General features: G+C 46.6%; 1 protein-coding gene across 5 annotated transcripts in view; it reads left to right on the forward strand.

Moving 5' to 3' along the window:
• The window catches only part of SLC26A9 (solute carrier family 26 member 9), a 753,885-nt gene that overhangs the window by 572,602 nt on the left and 156,111 nt on the right, over nt 1–25,172 (forward strand). For all 5 annotated transcript variants that reach the window (XM_077481318.1, XM_077481322.1, XM_077481323.1 and 2 more), the window contains 3 exons: nt 958–1,064; nt 13,693–13,762; nt 16,105–16,197. In XM_077481318.1, coding sequence (XP_077337444.1) covers nt 958–1,064; nt 13,693–13,762; nt 16,105–16,197 — 270 coding nt within the window. The remainder of the gene's footprint in view (nt 1–957; nt 1,065–13,692; nt 13,763–16,104; nt 16,198–25,172) is intronic.

Consider the following 25,172-nt stretch of genomic DNA (forward strand, 5'->3'; position numbering starts at 1 on the left):
CTTAGTCCTCTCCACCATGGCAGCGGGTGGCAGACAGCATGATGCGGCTCATCTTGGCTCCGAGTCGTGGCATCCATTGCGGTTTCCAGCTCTTCCCCTCCTCCCCCTAGGCATCCAATAGGATCGCTTCTCCTTTCGGGCCAATCGGATGACCGGTGTCAAAGCCCGTTTTCTGATTGGCTGGGAGAAGGATCAGTGTTACAACAGCGAATATTCACTCACTGTTGTAACACACCTGGGTGGGATCGGAGCGCACCCTCTGCGACCCAAGCCCACCCTATATTGAAGCCTATTAGAGCCTCTGACTCTAATCAGTGCTTTAAAAAAATGACCTCTCTGCATTGGAATCCATGCACCAGTGTCCTGAAAGGGTCCGGACGCATGGATAGGAGAGGATTCGCTGCCAAGCCACCCTGTCTGTGTCTAATGACTCCCTGTCTGTGCTACCTTGTCACAAAGTTTGATTGACAGGAGCAGGAGCCATTGACTCCTGCTGCTATCAATCTGTCCAGTGAGGAGAGGGAAAACAGCGAGAGCCGCTGCCCTGGTGCATGACCCTGGAGATTGGGATCAGGTAAGTATTGGGGGAGGGGGAGCTGGGGGCATCCTGCAGCACAGAAAGTTTTTTGTTTAAGGTAAAAAACCTGCAGCCTTTACAACCACACCCAAATGTATAACTTAACTAAGGGATTGAGAAACCAAATAAATAAGGAAATATAATTCTATCCTGTCAATATCCTGAAATATTCACAGTTGGTAACTATTGAAATGTGTATGGTTATAGAAGCAAGTTAGACCTGACATATGGAAGATATTGATCTAGAGGAGCAACTAAAATTATTTATTGTTGATGCTGAGAGTCCAGTGGAACAAGTGAGAGAAGTTGCTGTAATTTATAGTGTTTGCACTTATATTTGTTTTTCATTGTTAACTAAGGTTTGCTTAATATTCCTGTAGTGTGTCTGGGTTGTGAGTTTCCTCTCCACATTCATCCTTGGGCTTCCATATGGCGTAGCTGTTGGTGTGGGCTTCTCTGTCTTGGTTGTCATATTCAATACACAATTGTGAGTATTTTTCAAATTATCTTTGCTTTTCCTTCAAAAAGATATTATACGTCTATGGGACAGAATGCATATTATGTTGTATTGGTGATGTTGACAGCATGTTCTGACATTAATTTCCAATCATTTGCAAAAATAATAATTTTCATAATAGAGGCAGGTGCCATCATTCATGACACAAGACAGGTCAATTTCAATTTTTTATTGTTCAAAGAATATGAAATAGCCATGGGCTCTTAAACAACTATAACCTGTTCAATATATGACAAAAATGAAGCCCCTTGCTAGGTGACTACAGCAATTTAGTGTTCACAATACCAATTCTAGAATAGACTATATCTTGAATTAATGAAACAGTCTACCTCAAATAACCAGGCAACAATATCAACAGGTTCTTGAACAGACCACAACCCAACCATCACCCTAAGGCCGCGTACACACGGGCAGACTGTCTGCCCAACTTAGTCCGCCGAAACACATTTCAGCGGACAGTCCGCTCGTGTGTGGGCTTCAGCTGACTTTTTCAGCGGACAGTCTGGCGGACTAAGTCTTTCGGAATGTTGGAAAGACTGTCCGCTGGACTCGCATTTGGGCGGACAATCCGCGGACAATCCGCCCGTGTGTGTGCCAGTCCGCCCAACTTTTGAAATGAGCGGACTTTTCCCGCCCGGAGAAAAGTCCGCTCATTTCGAGCGGGTATCCAGGTAGGCGGGGCCTGCGACGGAGACGTCGCTGGCCCCGCCGCCTGGTATGGACTTAAAGGGGAACCCCAACACCGAAAAAAATCGGCGTGGGGGTCCCCCCTAAGTCCACAACAGACCCTCGTCCGAGCACGCTACCTGGCCGGCCAGGAAAGGGGGGCGAGCGAGCGCCCCCCCTCCTGAGCTGTACCAGGCCGCGTGTCCTCAACATGGGGGGGTGCCTTGGGGAAGGGGGGGCCGCGCGGCCCCCCCACCCCAAAGCACCTTGTCCCCATGTTGATGAGGACAAGGGCCTCTTCCCGACAACCCTGGCCGTTGGTTGTCGGGGTCTGCGGGCGGGGGGCTTATCGGAATCCGGGAGCCCCCTTTAATAAGGGGGCCCCCGGATACCGGCCCCCCACCCTATGTGAATGAGTATGGGGTACAATGTACCCCTACCCATTCACCTGTAAAATAAAAGTACCAAAAAAAAACACAACACACGAGATAAAATACTTTATTGCACAGCTCCGGGGTCTTCCGTCTTCGGGGGTCTTCTCGCCGGACTCCTCCGCTATCTTCTTGTAGCTCTTTTGCTAGCGGAGGAGTCCGGCTTTCTTCCTCCCCGCCGCCGGCCTCTTCTCCCGACTTCGGGGGTCTTGTCCCCCACTTCGGTTCTTCTGCCGGGCCACCGCGCCTTCTTATAGCTCTTTTACAGGCGGTGGCCCGGTCTTCTGTCGCCGCTGTCGCCGCCGCCTTCCGTTCTTCTTCTTCTTCTTCTTCTCCAGGAGATGTTGCCTCGACAATCTCTCCGGCCGGAATGCCAGAGCCGCGCTGCGCGGCCACTTATATAGTGACAATGGGGCGGTGTCACATGGTATATGTCACATGGGTTGGTCACATGGGTTGATGTCACATGGGGACTATGACATCGTAAGGGGGCGGGGTCACCATGTGACACCAACCCATGTGACATATACCATGTGACACCGCCCCATTGTCACTATATAAGTGGCCACGCAGCGCGGCTCTGGCATTCCGGCCGGAGAGATCGTCGAGGCAACATCTCCTGGAGAAGAAGAAGAAGAAGAAGAAGAACGGAAGGCGGCGGCGACAGCGGCGACAGAAGACCGGGCCACCGCCTGTAAAAGAGCTATAAGAAGGCGCGGTGGCCCGGCAGAAGAACCGAAGAGGGGGACAAGACCCCCGAAGTCGGGAGAAGAGGCCGGCGGCGGGGAGGAAGAAAGCCGGACTCCTCCGCTAGCAAAAGAGCTACAAGAAGATAGCGGAGGAGTCCGGCGAGAAGACCCCCGAAGACGGAAGACCCCCGGAGCTGTGCAATAAAGTCTTTTAACCCGTGTGTTGTGTTTTTTTTTGGTACTTTTATTTTACAGGTGAATGGGTAGGGGTACATTGTACCCCATACTCATTCACATAGGGTGGGGGGCCGGTATCCGGGGGCCCCCTTATTAAAGGGGGCTCCCGGATTCCGATAAGCCCCCCGCCCGCAGACCCCGACAACCAACGGCCAGGGTTGTCGGGAAGAGGCCCTTGTCCTCATCAACATGGGGACAAGGTGCTTTGGGGTGGGGGGGCCGCGCGGCCCCCCCTTCCCCAAGGCACCCCCCCATGTTGAGGGCACGCGGCCTGGTACGGCTCAGGAGGGGGGGGGGCGCTCGCTCGCCCCCCTTTCCTGGCCAGCCGGGTAGCGTGCTCGGACAAGGGTCTGTTGTGGACTTGGGGGGCACCCCCACGCCAATTTTTTTCGGCGTTGGGGTTCCCCTTTAAGTCCATTCCAGGCGGCGGGGCCAGCGACGTCTCCTTCGCGGGCCCCGCCTACCTGGAGACGTGCTCGAAATGAGCGGACTTTCCTCCGCGTGTGTGGGCGAGTCCGTTCATTTCAAAAGTAGAGCGGATTGTATGGCGGACTTAGTCCGCCGTATTAGTCCGCTCAAAAAGTGCCGTGTGTGGGCAAGTCCGTTTATTCAAAAGTTTGGACGGACTGTCTGGGCAGACAATCCGACCGTGTGTACGCGGCCTAAGCCACGCTTCCTCCCCTTCACAGCCTATCTTGGCTACACAGCAACTCCCTTCTATCTTATCCTGATAAAGTTACATAGTCTGGTTGAAAAAAGTCTAGTTCACCCAATATAGCAGATTACATTAATTGCCTGATCACGACCCCTTTCCTTTGAACTTGAGCATATTTTTACGTTTGTAGCACTAACCCCCGAAGGAGCTTCTGGTTATTTTTGGGCTTACCGTTACCTTACGCTTCTTCTTGTTGCACGTCTAGGGGATGTCTTCTGGTAGATGGCCCAGTAACTTGAGACTGACAATAGATCCACTTGAATGGATTTTATTTGCAAACTTCAACCATTGAACAGTCTTTTAACTTGGGATAAGAGGGTTGGGAAGGAATTCAGGTACTCTCAATGTCAAAGTCTATAAACGTTAAAGAACTTGCTTACTTTGACTGCATCCAGAGAATAGCCATTCGCAGCTGGATGAACACTCAGGTTGGACAGTCCCTCTCTCACAAGGCCTAGCAGCCAACAAGGTGCTTACTCAGGAACAAAGTCTTTATCACCGACATTGTTACAGAACACGTAGGAAACTAAGCTGTAGAACACTTGTAGGATACCTGGATCTTTCAGCCTGCTTGGCGATATCCACAAGACTGGATTCTCTCAGTTACTTCGGCCCTTCCAGGCTCTTGTTAAGAAAAAAAAACTCACACATGGTGTTCTTCTAAAGAGTCCTCCCCTGGAATGCCCAAAGTCCAATGGGTCTCTCCCGGAACGGAGATAGCACCCATCCACCTTGGAATCCTTCCTTAGTTCCCTTGCCTTGGGCTAGCTAGCCCCGAGGCATTAAAGTTGGGTGGAACCGCACCCCAGGCCGTAGCCTTCCTGGGGGCTGGTCAGGAGGACCAGGACCATGTAATCAGCACTTCATACTGGACCGGAACCCCGAACCACGTGACGTCTGCATCTTAAATACCCTCTCCCAGAGGGCACAGAGAGAGGGTAACTCCCACTGAGCTGACTCCGAAAGAGAGTAACTTAAGCGCCTGACCAGACCATAGTTCCACGCCTGCCACCAGAGACAGTGCCCCCCACGACCAGGCTGAACATCTCACAGTCCAGTCAGACTGACACAGAAGTCAAATTTAGACAAATAGACCCAAACCAAACTGTAGTTTGGGTCAAGTTTAATTTTGAAAAACACAGGAGCCCACTGATACACATTTTTTTCTTAGGCTGGTTCACATATGAGCCACAAAGTTCACTGGACCCGCTGCAGAGATATGTGAACCGGCTCCATAGAGAGCAGGTCAGAATCTCCTACTATTGTGAATTAGATGCGGTGATGCTGCATCCAATTCACAATGGTGTGAACCAAGCCTAAGGCTAATATGTGAGTCCTAAAAAGCCCTATTATGCAAATAGTTCAAAATGGTGCTGCTAATGTGAAAAACACAGAACAGACCTGGAAATGGAGCTCAAAGCTATAACAGTAGTACGCTTCTATTTCTTTCACCCTTTCGTGATCTCTAGTTTGTTTAGAATAGCCCTCTTTATGTCTAGGTAATGGAAGGCTATTTCCTTTTGGATTGGCTAATAGGTTGGAAAGATAATTGTTAAAAAGCCTAGAGCACAAATGTTAAATTAGGTGCTAGAGGTTGACTTCTGGGAAAGGATTTGAAATTGTTTTTAAAAAATTAACTAAAGGATAAACCTGAACTGTAAAAATTTAGACAGGGTAGCCACCTTTAATGGATTCACTGGATTATCTGCCCTCTATTGTTGGAAATTTAGGACTGAAGGCAGTATACCATGCAGTTCATGCACCATGGAGTGCAGTACTGGCCCTTTATAAAACAATTCTGGTATAAATGACAAATGACAAAATCAAAAGAGGGAACAACTTACTTAGTTTCTGAGGCTAGTAAGCGGCGATCAGTATTACGCTGGCTCTGTATATCCAAATTTTCTGAATTTAATTTGGAGAACAGAGGGAAAAGAGGGAGGACATAATCCTGGCTCTATTTCCTCTAGTGAGTAAAATCTTCTCAGTTGGGTGCAGGGGCGGACTGACAACTCATGGGGCCCCCGGGCAATAGGAGATTATGGGGCCCCCAGGCAATCAGAGTTTATGGGGCCACACAATATACACAAACACACACACATACACACACACACACACACACAGTATACAATCACACAGTATACACATACATGTACACACAGTATACACAGACATGTTTCTATTGACTGAGAAGGTACTGGAGAGATGGGGCAGCTATGATCTCAGGATTTTTAGACCAAAAGGATGTCGGTAAGGGACATTTCAGAGACAGATGTAAAAAAAACACAGATTTTTACATACTGTCCCTGGTTTTACTGAGGCTGGCAACCCTGATGGGGCCCCTTACTGGCCCGGGGGCCCTCGGGCAGTGCCCGTGTGGCCGAATGGTCAGTCCACCCCTGATTGGGTGATTGCTTTAGATGCCCCTCTTCTTTAATTTCTGTGAAAATATATGGCGATTTTGCTGCTTTGCTGACTGCTATAATTCCTTCCTGTCTGCTAGTTTAAAGTCCCTTTCAGCAGGGGAATGGGATGGAAAATGTCATCTGCCAGAACCCCCCCCCATCCCTATGAACTTGCACCTGTTATTGATGTATGGTTGCTTGGAGCCATTCCTGCCCATGAAACACATTTTGGCAGCTGTTTCACCATCAAAGACATAGTTTAATTGATTGTGGGACTGGGAGCTGGGTGTCCAGAGTTTCCTGTGAACCATCCCAATTTGCTAGAAACACATTCTGCAGTTGTCTTTAAAGGCTCTGAGCATATTGTACTACAGGTATTAACGAGGTCAAAAGACCAAGCAACCTCATGATGACTCTTAAGCAGGGGTGTCCAAACTTTTTCCAAAGAGGGCCAGATTTGATGAAGTGAACATGCATGAGGGCCGACCATTTTGCCTGACATTCTTTGAACCATTAAAATTCATTCTTATGCCGCGTACACACGACCATACTTTTCGAGGGACTAAGTCCGACAGACTTTCGACGGAGTTCTGACAGAGTTCTGACAGAGTTCTGACGGACTTTCCGAATGAACGGACTTGCCAACACACAATCACACCAAAGTCTGACAGATTCGAACGTGATGACGTACGACTGGACTAGAATAAGGAAGTTCATAGCCAGTAGCCAATAGCTGCCCTAGTGTCGGTTTTTGTCCGTCGGACTAGCACACACACGAGCAAATTTCTCAGTAGGAACTGGGTCCGGCGGAGTTCTGTCTGAAAAATTTGAAACATGTTCCATTTCTAAAGTCTGTCAGACTTTTGCAAATCAAAAGTCCGCTGCAGCCCACACACGTTCGAATGGTCTGCCGGAATCATTCCATCTGATTTTTGATGTTGAAAAGTCTGGTCGTGTGTACGGGGCATAAGTGTGTCCGTTCGAGCACTCATACACTGCCCAACAAGAATTCTCTTACCTTTGTCGCGCTCGTTCCCAACACATAGACGAATGTTCTGTTCTTTAGGGGTACCGTTAATTCTTAATGGTACCCCACACATTGTAAAAAGTGGGGTGCTTTTGGTGCAGTGCAATTTAAAAAAAAAAAGCTTGGGTACTTCTTTCCCTGCATTTTTGTGGGTAGGGAAGCCCACTGAAATGAATGGGCTGCTCTACAGCTAGCACACAGCCACACATATGTGAACCAAGGACTTGTTCACATGTCAGGTTGGAGGGGCAGTAAAACCACATGGTTAAGCTGTTTTTACCACCCCCAACTTCTCCCCTTTAGCTGCAGAGGGAGCAGCTGGGGGTGTACACATGCTGTGGCTGCAGCTGGAGGTATACCCTGGGTGAATGGGCCTGCACTGCAATTACCCCACAACTGTGTGGATTGCACAGTTGCAGTATAGTGATGCTGCATTTACGGGCTTAAAACAGGTGGTGAGGAGGCAACATAATGCCTCTTTACCGCCTTTCAAATGCCTCTGAAAGCGTTCTATGTATGGATTGCTTTTCAGAGGAGCAGCAGTCCTGGCTGCTATCACACTCAAGCCCTACAAAAGCAGTTCTGATGGTACAAGGATGGGGGGGGGGGGGTCCACACACAGACACATACATACAGACATATATAAATACATGCATACACATAAATACATACATACAGACACATGCACACACATACAGACATACAGACACATGCATACACATAGACACATGCATATAGACACATGCATACAAATACATACATACATACATACATACATACATACATACAGACACATGTATACACATACATACAGACACATGTATACACATACATACAGACACATGCATACACATACATACATACATACATACATACAGACATACATACATACACATACATACAGACACATGCACACACATACATACAGACATGAAAAGGTGGAGAAACACAAAGATACTGCTTCTAGGTCTGGTTGGTACACTCTGTCTGGCCGTTTCTTTGTGGGTGGTAGGTTGAGGACAAGCAGACATCAATATTTAAGGCTTTGCAAAGGGTTCTCTAAAAGTTGGAGGTGAACTGCACATCTCAGTTTGACATAGTGCTTCTGGGCAGGCCATGAAGTTTCACTAGTTCTTTAATAAAGCATGAGCCGTGTCTGCAGCAGAAGGATTACCCACCATAGGCACAAACTGTGACATCTTGGATAACCAATCAATGACTACAAAGATGGACGTAAATCCTTCAGTGGGAGGCAGTTCAACTATACAGTCTATGGATAACATCTTCCAGGACAAATCAGGAACTGGTCAGGGAACTGGTCAGGGCCTTAGCAGGCCCCAAGCTTTAGTGTTACTTCCTTTGTTGCGAAGGCATGTTGTACAGGAGCCAACATAATCTTTGTGCACCCTGAAATGACCTGCCAATTGATGGTCATGACATGCCTTAAGAACCAAGGTCCTTGCTTTTTGTGTCAGGGATCTCTGGGAACATTCAAGGGAGTGCATCAGCCTTGTCGTTTTTAGACCCAAGCCGGTAGATGATGTGAAAGTTAAATTGGGAGAAGAACAGAGACCATCATGCTTGCCAGGGCCTAAGGCGTTTAGCAGTCCTGAGATATTCCAAATTTTTGTGATCAGTAAAGATCATAACAAGATGGGCTGCTCCTTCCAAAAGATATTGCCATTCTTCTAAGGCTGTTTTTATAGCCTGTAGCTCCCAGTCACTGACATCATAATTTTTCTTTGCTTGACTTAGCTCTTGAGAAGAAAAAGCCACAGGGTGGAGCAAAGCTTTAGGCCCCATAAATTGCAACAAGATAGCCCCAGTGGCGACCTCTGAGGTGTCTACCTTCAAGACATAAGGCAGAGAGGGGTCTGGGTGCTGAAGCACTGGAGCAGAGGTAAAAAGGTAAAAAGGGCTTTTAGTCTGTCAAGGGCTGCCTGAGCCTTCTGGAACCAGGATTGTTGATGTGTGAGCTGAGTAATGGGAGTGATGATAGATGAGAACCCTTTAATGAATCTTCTTAATGGATCCCCTTTTCAAGGCCATTCAAGAATTGAAGACACCTTTTGGGGGTTCATAGCAATGCCATCAGTTGCCATAATCAACCATAGAAACTGGATGATTTGTTTTTCAAATTCACACTTTTCCACCTTTGTGTAGAGTTCATATTTCCTGAGGGTGGACAAGACTTTCTTTACATGCACATGGTGCAATTCGAGAGATGCAGAGAAGATAAGGATGTCATTCAGATAGACAACAAGGAAGTGATCCAGAAATTCCCTAAAGATTTCATTCACAAAGTGTTGGAAGGTGGCCAGGCTCCATGCAGAGTCCGAAAGACATGGCAAGATATTTTAAATGTCCGAAATGGGTTCAGAAGGCTGTTTTCCACTCATCTTCCTCTCTGATTCAGACTAAGTTGTAGGCACACCGGAGATCTAGTTTAGTGAAGAATTGAGCAGCTCAGAATCTTTATAAAAGTTCATATAAGAGGGAGCAGATAGCGGTTCTTAATGGTCATTTTATTTAACACCCTGTAGTCTACACATGGTCTGAGTGTGTGATCTTTATTCTTGACAAAGAAGAATCCTGCTCCTGCCGGGGAAGAGGATGGACGGGTAAATCTTTTTCTATATTTTAATCTATGTAGAGTCATAGAGCCTCCAGCTCTATTTCAGATAATGGGAAATTTTGACCAAAGGGAATTTCTGCCCCTGGAAGAAGTTATATATGGCAGTCATAGGACCAGTGGGGTGGCAAGACATTGGCTTTCTTCTTATTATACACATCCAGAAAGTCATGATAATTGGTTGCCACATACTGGCTGCTATCTGAAACTGGTTGAACAGTCAGGCAACTGGGAGAGTCCATGGGTTAAGGAACAAAACAATGCTGCTGTCAATAGACTAAAGAAAATATGATTTCTCATTTAGACCAGTCACTCTTGGGATTATGAGCCCGCAACCAAGGAATACCCAGTATTACCGGAAACATGGAGGAGTATAGGACATCGAAACACAGGAACTCTCGATATTCAAAGTCATTTATCTCTAGAATAGGTTCAGTCTCTTGAGTAATGAGCCCCAACCTGGGAATGGTGCCATCTGCCAGGTGAATAGTAAGACTCAGTCTCTTAGGTCTAAGTGGAATCCGTAATTTCTAATTGATAATGTGAGATCCAGAAAACAACTGCAGGTGCCCGAATCAACTATGGTCCAAAGCTTGACTTCCCCTTCTGCCACCTGAAATGAGATATGCAGAATCATGTGAGCAGGAGAAGATCCAGATACAGAGGCATATGTGGGACAAGGGGACAGGAACTTGCTGGGTCTCACGTGGCAGTTTCAAAGAAAACATCTGGTACCGTTACAGTACAAGCAAAGGTTGGCTTGCCAGCAGCACACCTTTTCTTTGAGTGTCAGAGCAGACCACATCAGCTCAATCTGCATGGGTTCTCCCTCTGAAGATGCTGAAGTGGAGGCGAGTGTAGCAGTGGTTACTGGAGGTACTTTAGGCATCACCCAAGTAGGTCTGTAGGATTGAGTCTGTTTAGACCACCTCTGATGGTCAGCAGAATAAGGTGTTCAAGGGTGGCAGGAGTTTCCACCTGAGCTAATTCATCTTTGAGCGGCTTGAATAGGCCAAGCCGGAACTGATACTTGATTACAGCTTCACTCCAGCCTGTGTCTGCTGACCATTTTCGGAATTTGACTGTATAGTCTTCCACCAGCCGGTGCCCTTGCTGGAGTGTATGAAGGGTAGCCTCAGCTGTGGCCATGTGTTGGGGATCACCGTAAAGCTGTGATATAGCTTCAAAAAAAGCTGCGACTAAATTGAGAACCAGGCTATTCTGCTCCATCAGCTGATGAACCCCACTTTTACGGTTTCAATAGAAAAAGTCATTGTTTGAAGTGCACCGTATAATTGTCAGGCATTTTTAAAGGCCCTGAACTTCCCTAATTTCCCAAAAAAGCTTTCAGGTATGGGGACCCTGGTGTAGTAGAATCAGAGACAGGAGCCATGTTGGCAGGATTCTGATCGCCAGGAGGAGAGGTGATTAACGTTTGTTACGCAAGTATTATTACCGATCATTGCTGCACTGTAGGTGGTAATGTTACAGTTTATGCTGATCTGGACAGCAAGTGTCATCTTATATTTAGGTTGATTTCTTTGTTACCTAGCATTAAAGTGTACTCCTACTGTCACAATTAACTTGCTCTCCTTATCTCTGTATACTCGTTACTTAAATTATCACATTTTTTTTCTCTTTCTAACCACTGAGTGCATGTGTATCCTTAAAACTGCATTTCTGCTGGGCATCCAATACTGTTATTAGAAATTTCTTATAATAATATAGATTTGTATACTCAGCCAAGTATACAAATCTATATATGTCAAAGAGGCTAACGGGCTTTGAGAAGCTAAAGGCCAGGAACAGGGGACCCATCTAAACCAGTGGCTCCTTTGGGGGTAGCACTACACTACGATCAAAAAGATTAGGTTTTAACACGATAAGAGCACTAAGTATATAGTACATACTCAACCCAAACTGTGTTCTATATGGCTTTATCTAAACAGTATGTACCCCAAAATGCCCTGAGGCACCTGTATATATATTTGGCTTTTTTTTCTCAGAGAATAGGTGCAGGATCTCCCCTTCCCCAGCCCAGTCCCTGCCCCAACCCCACCCTTCCTTGGGGGAGAGAAGTAAAGTGACGCCAAATAGTGAGTGTGGTAAAAGCTCAGACCTATGTATCACACAAGGTGAAAGGTTTACAAATGTGTAACACACAGAGTACAAGGCTCATAAATACATAGCAAACATGGTGCATCCACAGCTCAAGTCGTCTTCCCCATCCACAGCTCACTTATACATTGTGCCATCCACAGCTTACCTCTTGCCTCACCATCCACAGCTCACCTATGAACCCCACCATCCACAGCTCATCTATGAACTCTACATCCAAATCTCACTTTTTTTCCCCTGTTCACAGCTCACCTATGAATCCCACTGTCCACAGCTCATCTATTCACCCCACTATCCACAGCTCACCTATGAGCCTTCCATCCACAGCTCATCTCTTCTCTCCCCATCCACAGATCACCCCTTCGCCCCCCCCATCAACAGCTCACCTATGAATCCCACCATCCACCACTTACTTATGAACCCCACCATGCACAGCTCACCTATGCACCCCACCGTTCACAGCTCACTTCTTCTCCCCCAAGTCACAGCTTTCCCCTTCTCCCACCATCCACAGCTCAACTACGCACCCCACCATTCACAGCTCACCTATGCACCCCATCATCTTCAGCTCACGTCTTCTTCCCCCATAGACAGTTCATCTATGAACCTCACCATCCATACAGCTCACCTCTTCTCCCCCAAGGTCATCGCACCCCACCATACACAGCTCACGTCTTCTACCCCCATCCACAGCTCACATATGCACCACACCATCTTCAGCTCACCTCTGCACACCTCCATCCACAACTCTTCTTTGTACCCACTGTCAACATCCCACCTCTGCACCACCACCATCCACAGATTACCTGTGCATGCCCAACCACCGCTTATCTTTTCATCTCCATCATCTACAGTTTTGTCTGCCCCTCCCACGTTTCACTTCTGCACCCTCATCTACAGCCCTCACCTCTGCAACTCCAAATCTTTCACCTCTGTACCTACAGATCTAAAACTCCTCCTTAGCTCTTACTTCTACACAACACCCCCCCAGCTCTCATTTCACACAGCCTGCCGCCTTCACATCTTTCCCCTCTGCACAAATCCCAGATGCCCATTCGCCCTTTCTCAGCCCTTACATCAGTACATCACCCTCAACCCTCCCACAGCTACCTCTCTGCAAAACCACCCCCTCTTTGCATACACAGTTCTCACCTTGTCATAAATTCTTTACAGCGATGCAACCGCTGCTACACCTGCACCACTGTGTTAGGTGGACATGGGATTTTTCTATTGAGCATAGTGCACCCTGCTTTGCCTAGAGTGCTCCATCTCTGAGTTATTTAGCCCAGAGTTAAGGATGGGTTTCAGAACGCTACACGTGTCTGATAGGCTGCTGGTGGGGACAGGAGATCCTGAAGAACCACACACCAATTAAATATGATACTGGTGGTTGCTGCATCAGGACACAAGGTACCAAAGGACAAGGCAACTGGAGGTGGTGGAAAGGTGTTCCACCGCATTCTGGCTGATAAAAAAGCCCTGTGCACAGGGTTATAAGGGTGCACTCAGGCACACCTGTGTGCACACAACTGTGCGCACGCCTGTTTTAAATCTGTAATCGATGCTGTCATATTTTTTTTTTCTAAAATGTAATTAACTGTTAACTGTAATTGAAGCATTTGCTAATTATTATTATTATTATTATAATAAATAATAAAAATTTTCTCTCCCTTGTCAGTCGAAATGGTTCAGCTTTGGGTCAGATTTCTTCCACTGATATATACAAAAACCCCAAAGTATACAGCAAGGTACAGTCAAATGCATTATCTCTTTGTATTACTTGTTTTCTATAGTAAGAGTAGATTTTTCTGAAAAACTGTCTTATGCCCCATACACACGGTCGGAAATTCCGGCGGAAAAAGTCTGATAGGATTATGTTGTCGGAAAATCCGATCATGTGTGGGCTCTATCAGACTTTTTCTGTTGGAATTTCCAACGGAAAAAGTTTGAGAGCTGGATCTAAAATTTTCTGGCAACAAATTCCGATCTGACTTTTTCCGATCCTGTGTAGAGAATTCCGACGCACAAACTGCCACGCATGCTCAGAAAAAATTTGGAGAAGAAAGATTGGCTACCGGCCTCTACGTAGTCCCGTCATACATTTTATACGTCACCCCGTTCTGAACTATCGGATTTTCTGACAACTTTGTGCAACCATGTTTATGCAAGACAAGTTTTGGCCAAAATCCGTCGGAAAAAATCAGACGGATTTTGTGGTCGGAATATATTCCGACCGTGTGTATGGGGCATTAGAGTGGATCTATCAAATCTGCCACAGTTATTCTTACATTTCCCTAATCAACTCCCTTCTGAAGTTTAGAAACACATGTACTGTATATGTCTTATACTGTATGTATATTCAGAATCCATGGCATTGCTAGGATTGTGAAAAACCTGGGGAACCCTTCGAGGATTGCAATGATGGGGCACACATAGTGTGCCAAGGTGGGTTTGGCCAAATTGTTTTTAAAAGTGGGAGAGGCTTATTGCAACTGTACTGCCTCCCTTTGTAAAGTGCTGCACAAACTGTTGGCACTATATAAATCCTGTATAATAAGAATAATAATACGAAAAAGAATCAAGTGTTATGGTTAAATAAAGCATAAGCTCCTCACTGTATACACAGTACACATAGTCCTTGTATCTACAAAAAAATTGCTTTAATGTCACAAGAGTCCTACAGATACAGATAAAAGCCTCTGCTTAATAATATTTTGAAAGAAAGGTTCCATTACCTATGCTTGCTGGGGTCTGGTGTATGTACTGTACCAAGGAGCTGCAGAGTTTAGAAGTGCACTGCTCAAGGGTGTATAACCTACAGAATGCAGGGGTCAAGGCTGCATAATGCACTAAGTGCTGGGGTGAAGAGTGTATAAGACTCTGAATGCAGGAGTCATGGGTGTGTGTTATGCCTGGGTTAGCAGTGTGTAAGAGAGTACAGAGGTCAGGAGTTGTAATACACAGAGTGCAGGGATCAGGAGTGCGTGTAGGTACAGGATGTCAGTGTAGTGCAGAGATATATAATGCACAGAGTGAAGGGGTCAGGAGAATGTAACACACAGTGTAGGGGTCAGGGTTATGTGTACACATGGAGCACAAGCAAAAATCTCACTACCAGAACCTCAGAAAGACAAATTCCCTCTTCTTGTTCAATAATTTTTTTATTGAAATTATAGCAGTAAAACATACAATAGTTGCAAAGGCGCCAAAACTGTCCATGCAGGGGCTAGGACTGGCACATGGAAAACATAAAACATAAACAAAGGAGGAAAGCCTCCTGTATAAACTATCACAGAAGACCTGCATGCAACATACATATTTTGGGGTAAACCCTATAGAGTGCAAACGTAACCTAACCAGGACAAATATGTAGTAATTCAGCACTGAAATGTCCCCAGGCAACAATCAAAGGCTAAAGAGGGCTAAGGGCCCTGGAAAAAGCTAGAGAGAAAAAAAACTCAGTGAGAAAAGTCAAAAGAGTAAAGCAGAGATAGAGAGCAAGCAAAGAAGAATGAGAAGGGGAGGAGGGGACCCGAGATCACCTAGAATATCAGTCAGAGTCGACCCACACTAGTCGGAGGGAGGTCAGGAAAGGCATACGTCAACCATGGCTCCCAGATTTTAAGGAAGACAAATTCCCTCTTCAAGGCTAACTACTTCCCCCAAAATCAACCCCTCCAGTACAAATTTCCCCTCAAACCAATATACCTCTGGGCACGATTTCCTGCCTCCCTTCTTGACTTACCAGGTCTTAGATGCAGTGGTTCCCGGTGCAGTGAGCAGAAGTCCTCCTGTGATTCCCAGCAGCTGTGTTACAACAGAGCCAAGGAAGAGCATAGCAAAGCCTCCCTTGGATCTGCAATATGCTGCTGTGTGTGTGGTCTGACAGGCAGTGCAACACAAAGCTGCCAGTTGCTGTAGTGGGCAGTCACAGTCTCCTAAGACACCCTACAAGAGATGTCCCGGGTTTCAGGTGCAATGGACGCTCATATTCAGAATTGTGTTATTTAGACAAAGGTGCTGTTATTTCAACAGATTTTTTGAGAAAACACACATCTTTACACCCACTGTCTGATTTTTCTTTTTTTAGGTTCAGTCTATTGATGGTATTAAAATTGTCAATTACTGCTCTCCATTATATTTTGCAAACTCAGAAATATTTCGACAGAAAGTTATCAAGAAGGTAAACTATTCTTCAAACTGCTTGACAAAATATTATTTTGCTGAATAATAATCCAGTATTAAGTGTTCCATCCTATACTTGTATATATAACTATGCTTTGTTACATCAAAGTTTCTTTATTGGTATTGCTGAAAACATACAACCACAATGGGAGTCCAACTTTACAAACTGTATCAAATTTTGCTGTGGCAATAAAAAAAAATCTAGCCTTTTTGAGTTGTCAGTTTTTCATACAAAAAAAAGTGTTTATTGCTGTGATGCAATAATCAGCGGTTTATTGGGGATCATTTATTGGGGACCAGCCATTGCAAGCAGAAGTGTCTGGTGATAGTTCTCTGACACGCAGTTGTTAGTTCACGCATGGATCACGTTTTTTTTTCTGAATTATATTGTTTGATATGAATCTGTATATTGGACTTTTATACATACTGTATCTTTCAACTTGCACCATAGAATTTTTTATTTTTTTATTTTTTCTCAAGAAAGGAGCTTGTTGCTTTTTGGACATTTATTAGGATTGCAATTTGCTATGTTAAGCACTCTACGTTATTTCATGGATAAGTTTATGTATGCCACTGTATGGTGAATATATATAATTTAGCCTATGTGAAGGGCAAGGGCCTGTTTTGGAACAGCGCATATATACACATACATATACGCACAGTATCTCACAAAAGTGAGTACACCCTCACATTTTTGTAAATATTTTATTATATCTTTTCATGTGACAACACTGAAGAAATTACACTTTGTTACAATGTAAAGTAGTTGGTGTACAGCTTGTATAACAAATTTTCTGTCCCCTCAAAATAACTCAACACACAGCCTTTAATGTCTAAACCGCTGGCAACAAAAGTGAATACACTCCTAAGTAAAAATGTCCAAATTGGGCACAATTAGCCATTTTGCCTCCCCTGTGTCATGTGACTCATTAGTGTTACAAGGTTTTAGGTGTGAATGGGGAGAAAGTGTGTTAAATATGGTGTTATCGCTCTTACTCTCTCATACTGGTCACTGGAAGTTCAACATGGCACCTCTTGGCAAAGAACTCTCTGAGGATCTTAAAAAAAAAAATTGTTGCTCTACATAAAGATGGGCTAGGCTATAAGAAGATTGCCAAGACCCTGAAACTGAGCTGCAGCACGTGGCCAAGACCATACAGAATTTTAACAGGAAAGATTCCACTCAGAGATCAAGATAAACTTATTTGGTTCAGATGGTGTCAAGCGTGTGTGGTGGCAACCAGGTGAGGAGTAGGGATGAGACGAACACCCCCCGGTTCGGTTCGCACCAGAACTTTCGAACGGACCGAAAATTTCTTGCGAACTTTAGAACCCCATTGAAGTCTATGGGACTCAAACATTCGAAATAAAAAGTGCTAATTTTAATGGCTAATATGCAAGATATTGTCCTAAAAAGGGTTTGGGGACCCGGATCCTGCCCCTCGGGACATGGGTCAATGCCAAAAATGTATTTAAAAACTGCAGTTGTTTCAGGAGCACTGATTTTAATGACGATTAAAGTGAAAAAAAAGTAAAATATTCCTTTAAATATCATGCCTAGGGGGTGTCTATAGTATGCCTGTGAAGTGGCACGTGTTTCCCGTGTTTAGAACAGTCCCTGCACAAAATTACATTTAACAGAAAAAAAAGTCATTTAAAACAACTTGCGGTTTTAATGTAATATCTGGTTCCGCCAATACGGATGAAAATCATTGCGAAAAATGGCATGGGTAGCCCCCCCTGCCCATTACCAGCCCCTTTGGGTCTTGTGCGGATATCAAGGGAAACCCCGTACCCAAATTAAAAAAAGGAAAGGCGTGGGGCCCCCAGGCCCTATATACTCAGAACAGCGGTATACAAGCGGTGAAAACAAGACAGGGACTGTGTAGGTTTGTTGTGTTAAGTAGAATCTGTTTGTAATTTTGAACTGGTACATTTTAAAAGTGTAGCTCCAATCAAAAAATCTATTTTTAAGATTTTTGGAAAACATAGGGAAGGGTTATCACCCTTGTATAATTTTTTTTGGGCGTCCGTCTTTTTTCATCTCACTTCCTGTTGTCTCCTTCCGTTTGCAAGTAGGAGACGTTTGTAAGTTGGATGTTTGAAAGTATAGGCCTGCCCTATATGCTCTGCAGAAATGGGGGCCTAAGGTGTTGGTGTTGCCACAACACTGTAAGCCCTCAAAGTGACTCTTGCTAGAGCGCCCTGCTGTGAACGATTATATAAAGAATTGTAATTACATGCCATTGTTGAACAGTGGTAGAAAAATTGGGCCTTTGGTGGTTGTGGTGGTGGTGCTGGTGCCACAACACTATAAGTCCTCACAGTTACTCCCGATGGGCGCAGGAACGGGCCCTGATGTGAAATATTATGTCACAAATTGTAATAACATGCCCCTGTTAAACAGGGACTGAGAAATTGGGCCTTAGGCACTGCTTGCTGATGCCACAACACTGCAACCTCTCCCAGATACGCTAGTTGGAGTACAGGAATGAGCCCTGCTGCAAAGCATTGCATCAAAAAATGTGGCGGCACAGTGGTGTAGTGGTTAGCACTCTCGCCTAGCAGTAAGAAGCGTCACTGGTTCAAATCCCAACCACGACACTACCTGCCTGGAGTTTGCATGTTCTCCCTGTGCCTGCGTGGGTTTCCTCCCACACTCCAAAGACATGCAGGTAGGTTAATTGGCTTCTGTCCAAAATTGACCCTAGTATATGAATGGGGACCTTGGATCATGGGCTCCTTGAGGGTAGGGACTGATATGAGTGTGCAATGTACAGGGATAGGGACAATTGTAGACACTCACTCAGGTTGGACTGGTGTCTTTATTCAACCTTACTAACTATGTAATTACATGCCCCTGTTAAACAGGGGCTGAAAAATTGGGCCTTAGGCACTGGTGCTGGTGCCACAACACTGCAACCTCTCCCATATACTCTAGTTGGAGTGCAGGAATGAGCCCTGCTGCAAAGCATTGCACTATAATTACATGCCCCTGTCAAACAGGGGCTGAAAAATTGGGCTGGTGGCATCACTCAGAAGCAAAAATGTTCTTCCAAGATATCAGAAGGATCATTGAGGAGGAAGAGGATAGTCAGTCAACATAACAGGACAGTCACTCAGCATAGGCAGTCTTGAAGGGATGTGACATTTCAAAAAAAATTATTTGGTTAAATCAGCTTCAGGTGCTTGGTAGCTGGTGGTGATCCAAGACTGATTCATCTTTATGAAGGTCAGTCGATCAACCGAGTTGGTGGACAGGCACACCCTGTGATCGGTTACAAAGCCACCAGCAGCACTGAAGGTGCGTTCCGAAAGAACGATGGATGCAGGACAGGCCAGTAGCTCAATTGCATACTGTGCAAGCTCTGGCCAGTGATCCATCCTTAAGACCCAGTAAGCCAGAGGATTTTTGGTGGGAAAGGTGTCCAAGTCTGACCTTGCCCCTAGGTATTCCTGCACCATGTAAATCAGACGCTGTCTGATTTGGTTGCTGGAACCAATCATACCTTGGGGCTGCGGACTAAAAACAGCCACCTTCTCCACCACTCCTTCTGTGACTGACCGAAGTTCTCAGCAAAACGTTGTCCAGGACCAGGAGTTGTAACCTCCCAGTCTCTGGGAACATGTTGCACAGACCTTTCTGCAAGGCCTCCCGGAGATGTCTCATCCTCTGCTCCCTTTGTGATGGCAAGATAAGGTCCGCAACCTTATCCCTGTACCGTGGATCAAGGAGAGTGGCCAGCCAGTAATGGTCCCTCTCCTTGGCCCAAAGAATACGAAGATCCTTCCGCAGGCTTTGCAGGATCAGGGAGGCCATGCAGCGTAGGTTAGCTGAGGCATTCGGTCCGGAGTCCAATGGGTCACTAAGGACAACATGATCCGCAGCCACCTCCTCCCAGCCACGTACAAGTCCACGTGTTTCTTGGGACTGTAAATCATGCCTAAAAGACTGCTGATGCTGAGTGCCAGGCTCCACCTCCATGCTGACACAAGCCTCCTCCTCCTCCTCCTCCTCTTCCTGTGTGATGGGTGGGACAGCAGGAACATTGTCTGAATAAATGGGGCCTTGAGAGGCAAGGAAGTCCTCCTCTTCCTGCCACTTTTCTGTCTCAAGTGCCCTGTCCATTATTCCACGCAGCGTATGCTCCAACAGGTGGACAAGAGGTACAGTGTCACTGATGCATGCACTGTCACTGCTCACCATCCTCATGGCCTCCTCAAACAGTGACAAGACAGTGCATGCATCCCTGATCATGCCCCACTGGCGTGGCTGCAGCATGGCCAACGTTGAGTTCCACCTGGTGGGCATGTCACATATAAGGCGGTTCTTGGGCATTAAATGATCGGCGGAAATGCACACAGACTTTCCTGGCCTGCCTCAGGACACCCTGTAAGCCCGGTTACCTGACCAAGAACCGCTGCACCACCAGGTTAATGATGTGAGCCACACAGGGCACTTGGGTCAGTTGTCCCTGTCGGAGGGCGGAGAGAAGGTTGGTGCCATTGTCGCAAACCACCATTCCTGGCTTAAGCTGGCATGGCGCCAACCACCTCTCGGCCTGCCCCTGCAGAGCTGACAAAATATCTGCCCCAGTGTGGCTCCTGTCCCCCAAACAAACTAGCGCAAGAATGGCATGGCATCTTTTTGCCTGCGTACTTGCATAGCCCCTTGAACCGCTGGTTCCGAGGACAGAGCACTGGAAGAGGCCATGGAGGAAGAAGAAGAGGAGGGGGTGGAGGAGAGAGGTGTGTCACAACCAGTAGTAGCATTTTGGAGGCATGGTGGTGGAACAACCTCCAACACTACTGCACCTTGTCCTGCATCCTTCCCAGCTGCCAGAAGAGTGACCCAATGGGCCGTGAAAGATAGGTAACGTCCCTGTCCATGCCTGCTGGACCATGAGTCAGCAGTAATATGCACCTTACCGCTGACCGCCCTGTCCAGCAAGGCAAGGACATTGCCTTCCACATGCCGGTAGAGAGCCAGAATCGCCTTCTGTGAGAAAAAGTGGCATTTGGGGACCTGCCACTGAGGAACCGCACATTGCACAAACTCACAGAAGGGGGCCGAGTCTACCAACTGAAAAGGCAGCAGTTGAAGTGCTAGCAATTTAGCCAAGCTGGCATTCAACCGCTGGGCATGTGGATGGCTGGGAGGGAACTTCTTTCGATGGTCCAGCAGCTGAGGCAGGGAAATTTGCCTGCTACAATCGGACGTGGGTGTACTGCTAGCAGAGTGCCCGCAAGTACTTGGCTGTGACACACCTAATTCTACACCTTCATTCCTCTAAGTGCAAGTTTCATAGAGGACTGAGGGTCTAGTGTGGTTGGAGATGCCAGCTGATGAGGAGCAAGGAGAGGTCCGCTTTGTTTTTTGGTGTGGGTCTTTAAGGTACGCTTGCCAACAAGCTGCATGGCAGGTCAACATATGTCTGGTCAATCATGAGGTGCCCAAGCGGCTGAAGTTTTGGCCACACGAGATACACTTGAGACATATGTTGCAAATAGCAGGTGCAATCTGATGCACTGGTCTCAAAAAAGGCCCACACCAAAGAACTTTTGGAATAACGCGCAGAGGCATCGCCCTGCACAGGCGGAGCTCTGCAGTGTGATTCAGTCAGTGTGCTGCCCCTAAGTTGACCCCCGGAGGGCATCCTGCCTCGTTGGAGATGTGCCTATTCCTCCTCCTCCTCCTCTCCTATCAGGCACCCACATGGAGTCAGTGACCTCATCTTCCCCTCCCTCTTCATCACTGGAGCAAACCTGGCAGTATGCTGCAGCTGGTGGAACATGACTGCCAGATTGCTGTCCTTCTTGAGCATCCCCTCTCTCTGTGCTCACGCTACTGCCTTCCTCTAGCTGGGTATCATCATCAGAGCCTTCAAAACGCTGGGCATCCTCCTGGAGCATGTACCCAACACAGTTTGGGGGACTCCTCAGGAGGACATGGTGGGTCTAGGGAAGGAGTGACTGATGATGACATTAAGACAAGGGAAGAGGACACGTTGGCAGCTGCTTTGCTACTACCCTGAGCCTGGGTGAGAGAGGATGAGGAGGATGAAGGTCATCCTTGGTCATCCACTTGGTCATCCACTCTACCAAGTCTTCAGCATGATGAGGCACACAACACCCACTCACTCCTGCAGATGCCTGTATGAGAGAACACCAGCAATAAAGGGTAGATACATGTCAGGAACCATGAAACAGACAGAGACAGAAGTACAATCAAATCACACTTGTTTATTAATAAAAATAAAAAGGTAAATAGAAAAAAGCGTAGTCAAGCATAGCCAGAGTCCAGTAGCCAGATCCGGTAGTCAGCCAGTCCAAAGTTCATAAATCAGATCGGGTAATCAGCCAGTCCAGACGTCAGGGATCCAAGGAGAGCAACTGCAAGCAAGATAGAAGCCAGGAGGGATGTCAGCAAGCCAGTCTTGAAACAAACAGCAGGAGATGGTTCCTAGTGATGTGACCACGTGAAGGCAAATGAAAGAGTGAGCTGGAAGGCTTTAAATAGGCAGGTCAGACGAGCATCATCAGGAACAGCTGGTAACTGTGGAAAGAGAAGAGAGCTGGCAATTAGCCAACAGCTGAGGGGCCAGCCCAGAGGAGGAAGGGCTAAGCCAGCCCTGACAATACAGGTGTATACTGTGCTGTGCTGTAGGCACACAACACCCACTAACTCCTGCAGATGCCTGTATGGGTGAACACCAGCAATAAAGGGTAGATACAGGTGTATACTGTGCTGTGCTGGAGGCACACAACACCCATTAACTCCTGCAGATGCCTGTATGAGAGAACACCAGAAATAAAGGGTAGATACAGGTGTATACTGAGCTGGAGGCACATAACACCCACTAACTACTGCAGATGCCTGTATGAGAGAACACCAGCAATAAAGGGTAGATACAGGTGTATACTGTGCTGGAGGCACACAACACCCACTAACTCCTGCAGATGCCTGAGAAGAGAACACACTGTCCCTGCCTATCTAGCTCTTTCCCTGCACGCCGGAACACACTACACAAGGCCGCCGCGCTGGTGGCCTTATATAGTGTGGGGCGTGTACTAAACCCCCCTGAGCTATAATTGGCCACAGGCATCTTGCCTGTGGCCAATTATTGCTCTCTTTGCTGCTGGCGCTGTGATTGGCCAAGCATGTGGGGTCACAGTGCATGCTTGGCCAATCATGAGCCAGCAATGCACTGCGATGGTGCAGTGAATTGTGGGCCGTGAACGCCACACGAATATGGCGTGAACGGCCCATAACGTTCGGTATTCACTGAATGCGCGAACAGCTGATGTCCGAGTCGAACATACGTACGAGTTGAACACCAAGCTCATCCCTAGTGAGGAGTACAAAGACAAGTGTGTCTTGCCTACAGTCATGCATGGTGGTGGGAGTGTCATGGTCTGGGGCTGCATGAGTGCTGCTGGCACTGAGGAGCTACAGTTCATTGAGGGAACTATGAATTATAACATGTACTGTGACATACTGAAGCAGAGCATGATCCCCTTCCTTCAGATAACGACCCCAAACACACCTCTAAGACGACTACAGCATTGCTAAAGAAGCTGAGTATAAAAGTGATGGACTGGCCAACCATGTCTCCAGACCTAAACCCTATTGAGCATCTGTGGGAATGCTTAAACTGAAGGTGGAGGAGTACAAGGTCTCTTACCTTCCACCACCTCCATGATGTTGTCATGAAGCAGTGGAAGAGGACTCCAGTGGCAACCTGTGACCTGGAGTCCTGGGCCTGGGCCAGGACCTGGACCTGTGGTGAACTCCATGCCCAAGAGGGTTAAGGCAGTTCTTTGAAAAAAATGGTGGCCACACAAAATATTGACACTTTGGGCCCAATTTGGACATTTTCACTTTGGGGTGTACTCACTTTTGTGCCAGCGGTTTAGAAATGAATGGCTGTGTGGTGAGTTATTTTGAGGGGACAGCAATTTTACACTGTTATACTGTACACTCGCTACTTTACATTGTAGCAAAGTGTAATTTCTTCAGTGTTCTCACATGAAGACCCAGGCTCTAGTCAGGACACAGCATAGGCTGGTGAAAAACATAAGACTGTTTATTGAAAACTCACAGTGAATATATTGTATGCAAAGTAAACTGTATACAGGAATATAATTAACATAACTAAGGAACAACCAACATGTACTATGTGCTAATCCACATCTAGCATCTAATAACAGACAGTGATATAATTAACATGAGCTAATTAACTAGGCCCTTAAACCAGCCTAGGTGACCAAACCATTCAGCGCCTACAACCCTAAAATGGGATTTTTATATACAGCTTACCTGTAAAATTATTTTCTTGAGAGTACATCACGGGACACAGGAGCTTCATTACATAGTGGGATGTCCCAAAGCAATGCTCAGATTGAGGGGAGGGAGACACAGATCATAATTATAGACTGCCAGGGACCGGAGGACCTAAACTGCAGCCTGCAGTACACTGAGCCCAAAGGCGATATCCTCTTGCCCTCTGACATCCACCTGATAGAATCTGGTGAATGTGTGGACTGATGACCAAGTTGCAGCCTTACAGATCTGAGCCAGGGGGGCCTGGTGATGCACTGCCCAAGAAGAACTTACAGCCCTAGTAGAGTGCGCTTTCACTCGAAAAGGAGGGATTTTCCCTTTAATACTGTAGGCTTGAGAAATAACCTGTCTAATCCACCTTGAGAGAGTGGATTTTGACGCCGCCTGGCCCTTCCTAGGGCCTTCTGGCAAAATAAACAAGCAATCAGTTTTCCTTATCCAAGCAGTTGCTTGAAGATATATACTGATTGCTCTAACCACATCCAAAGTGTGCGAAGATTCTTCTGCGGACTGTGGGTCCGGAAAAAAGGATGGTAGGATTACGTCTTGATTCAAATGGAATCCCGAAACCACCTTAGGTAGAAAGGACCTGTTGGGACGCATGACCACCCGGTCCTTATGAATAATTA

Source organism: Lithobates pipiens, unplaced genomic scaffold, assembly GCF_037356315.1.
Source record: "Lithobates pipiens isolate NorthernLeopardFrog02 unplaced genomic scaffold, aLitPip1_a1.2 Scaffold_16, whole genome shotgun sequence".
Lineage (NCBI taxonomy): Eukaryota > Metazoa > Chordata > Amphibia > Anura > Ranidae > Lithobates > Lithobates pipiens.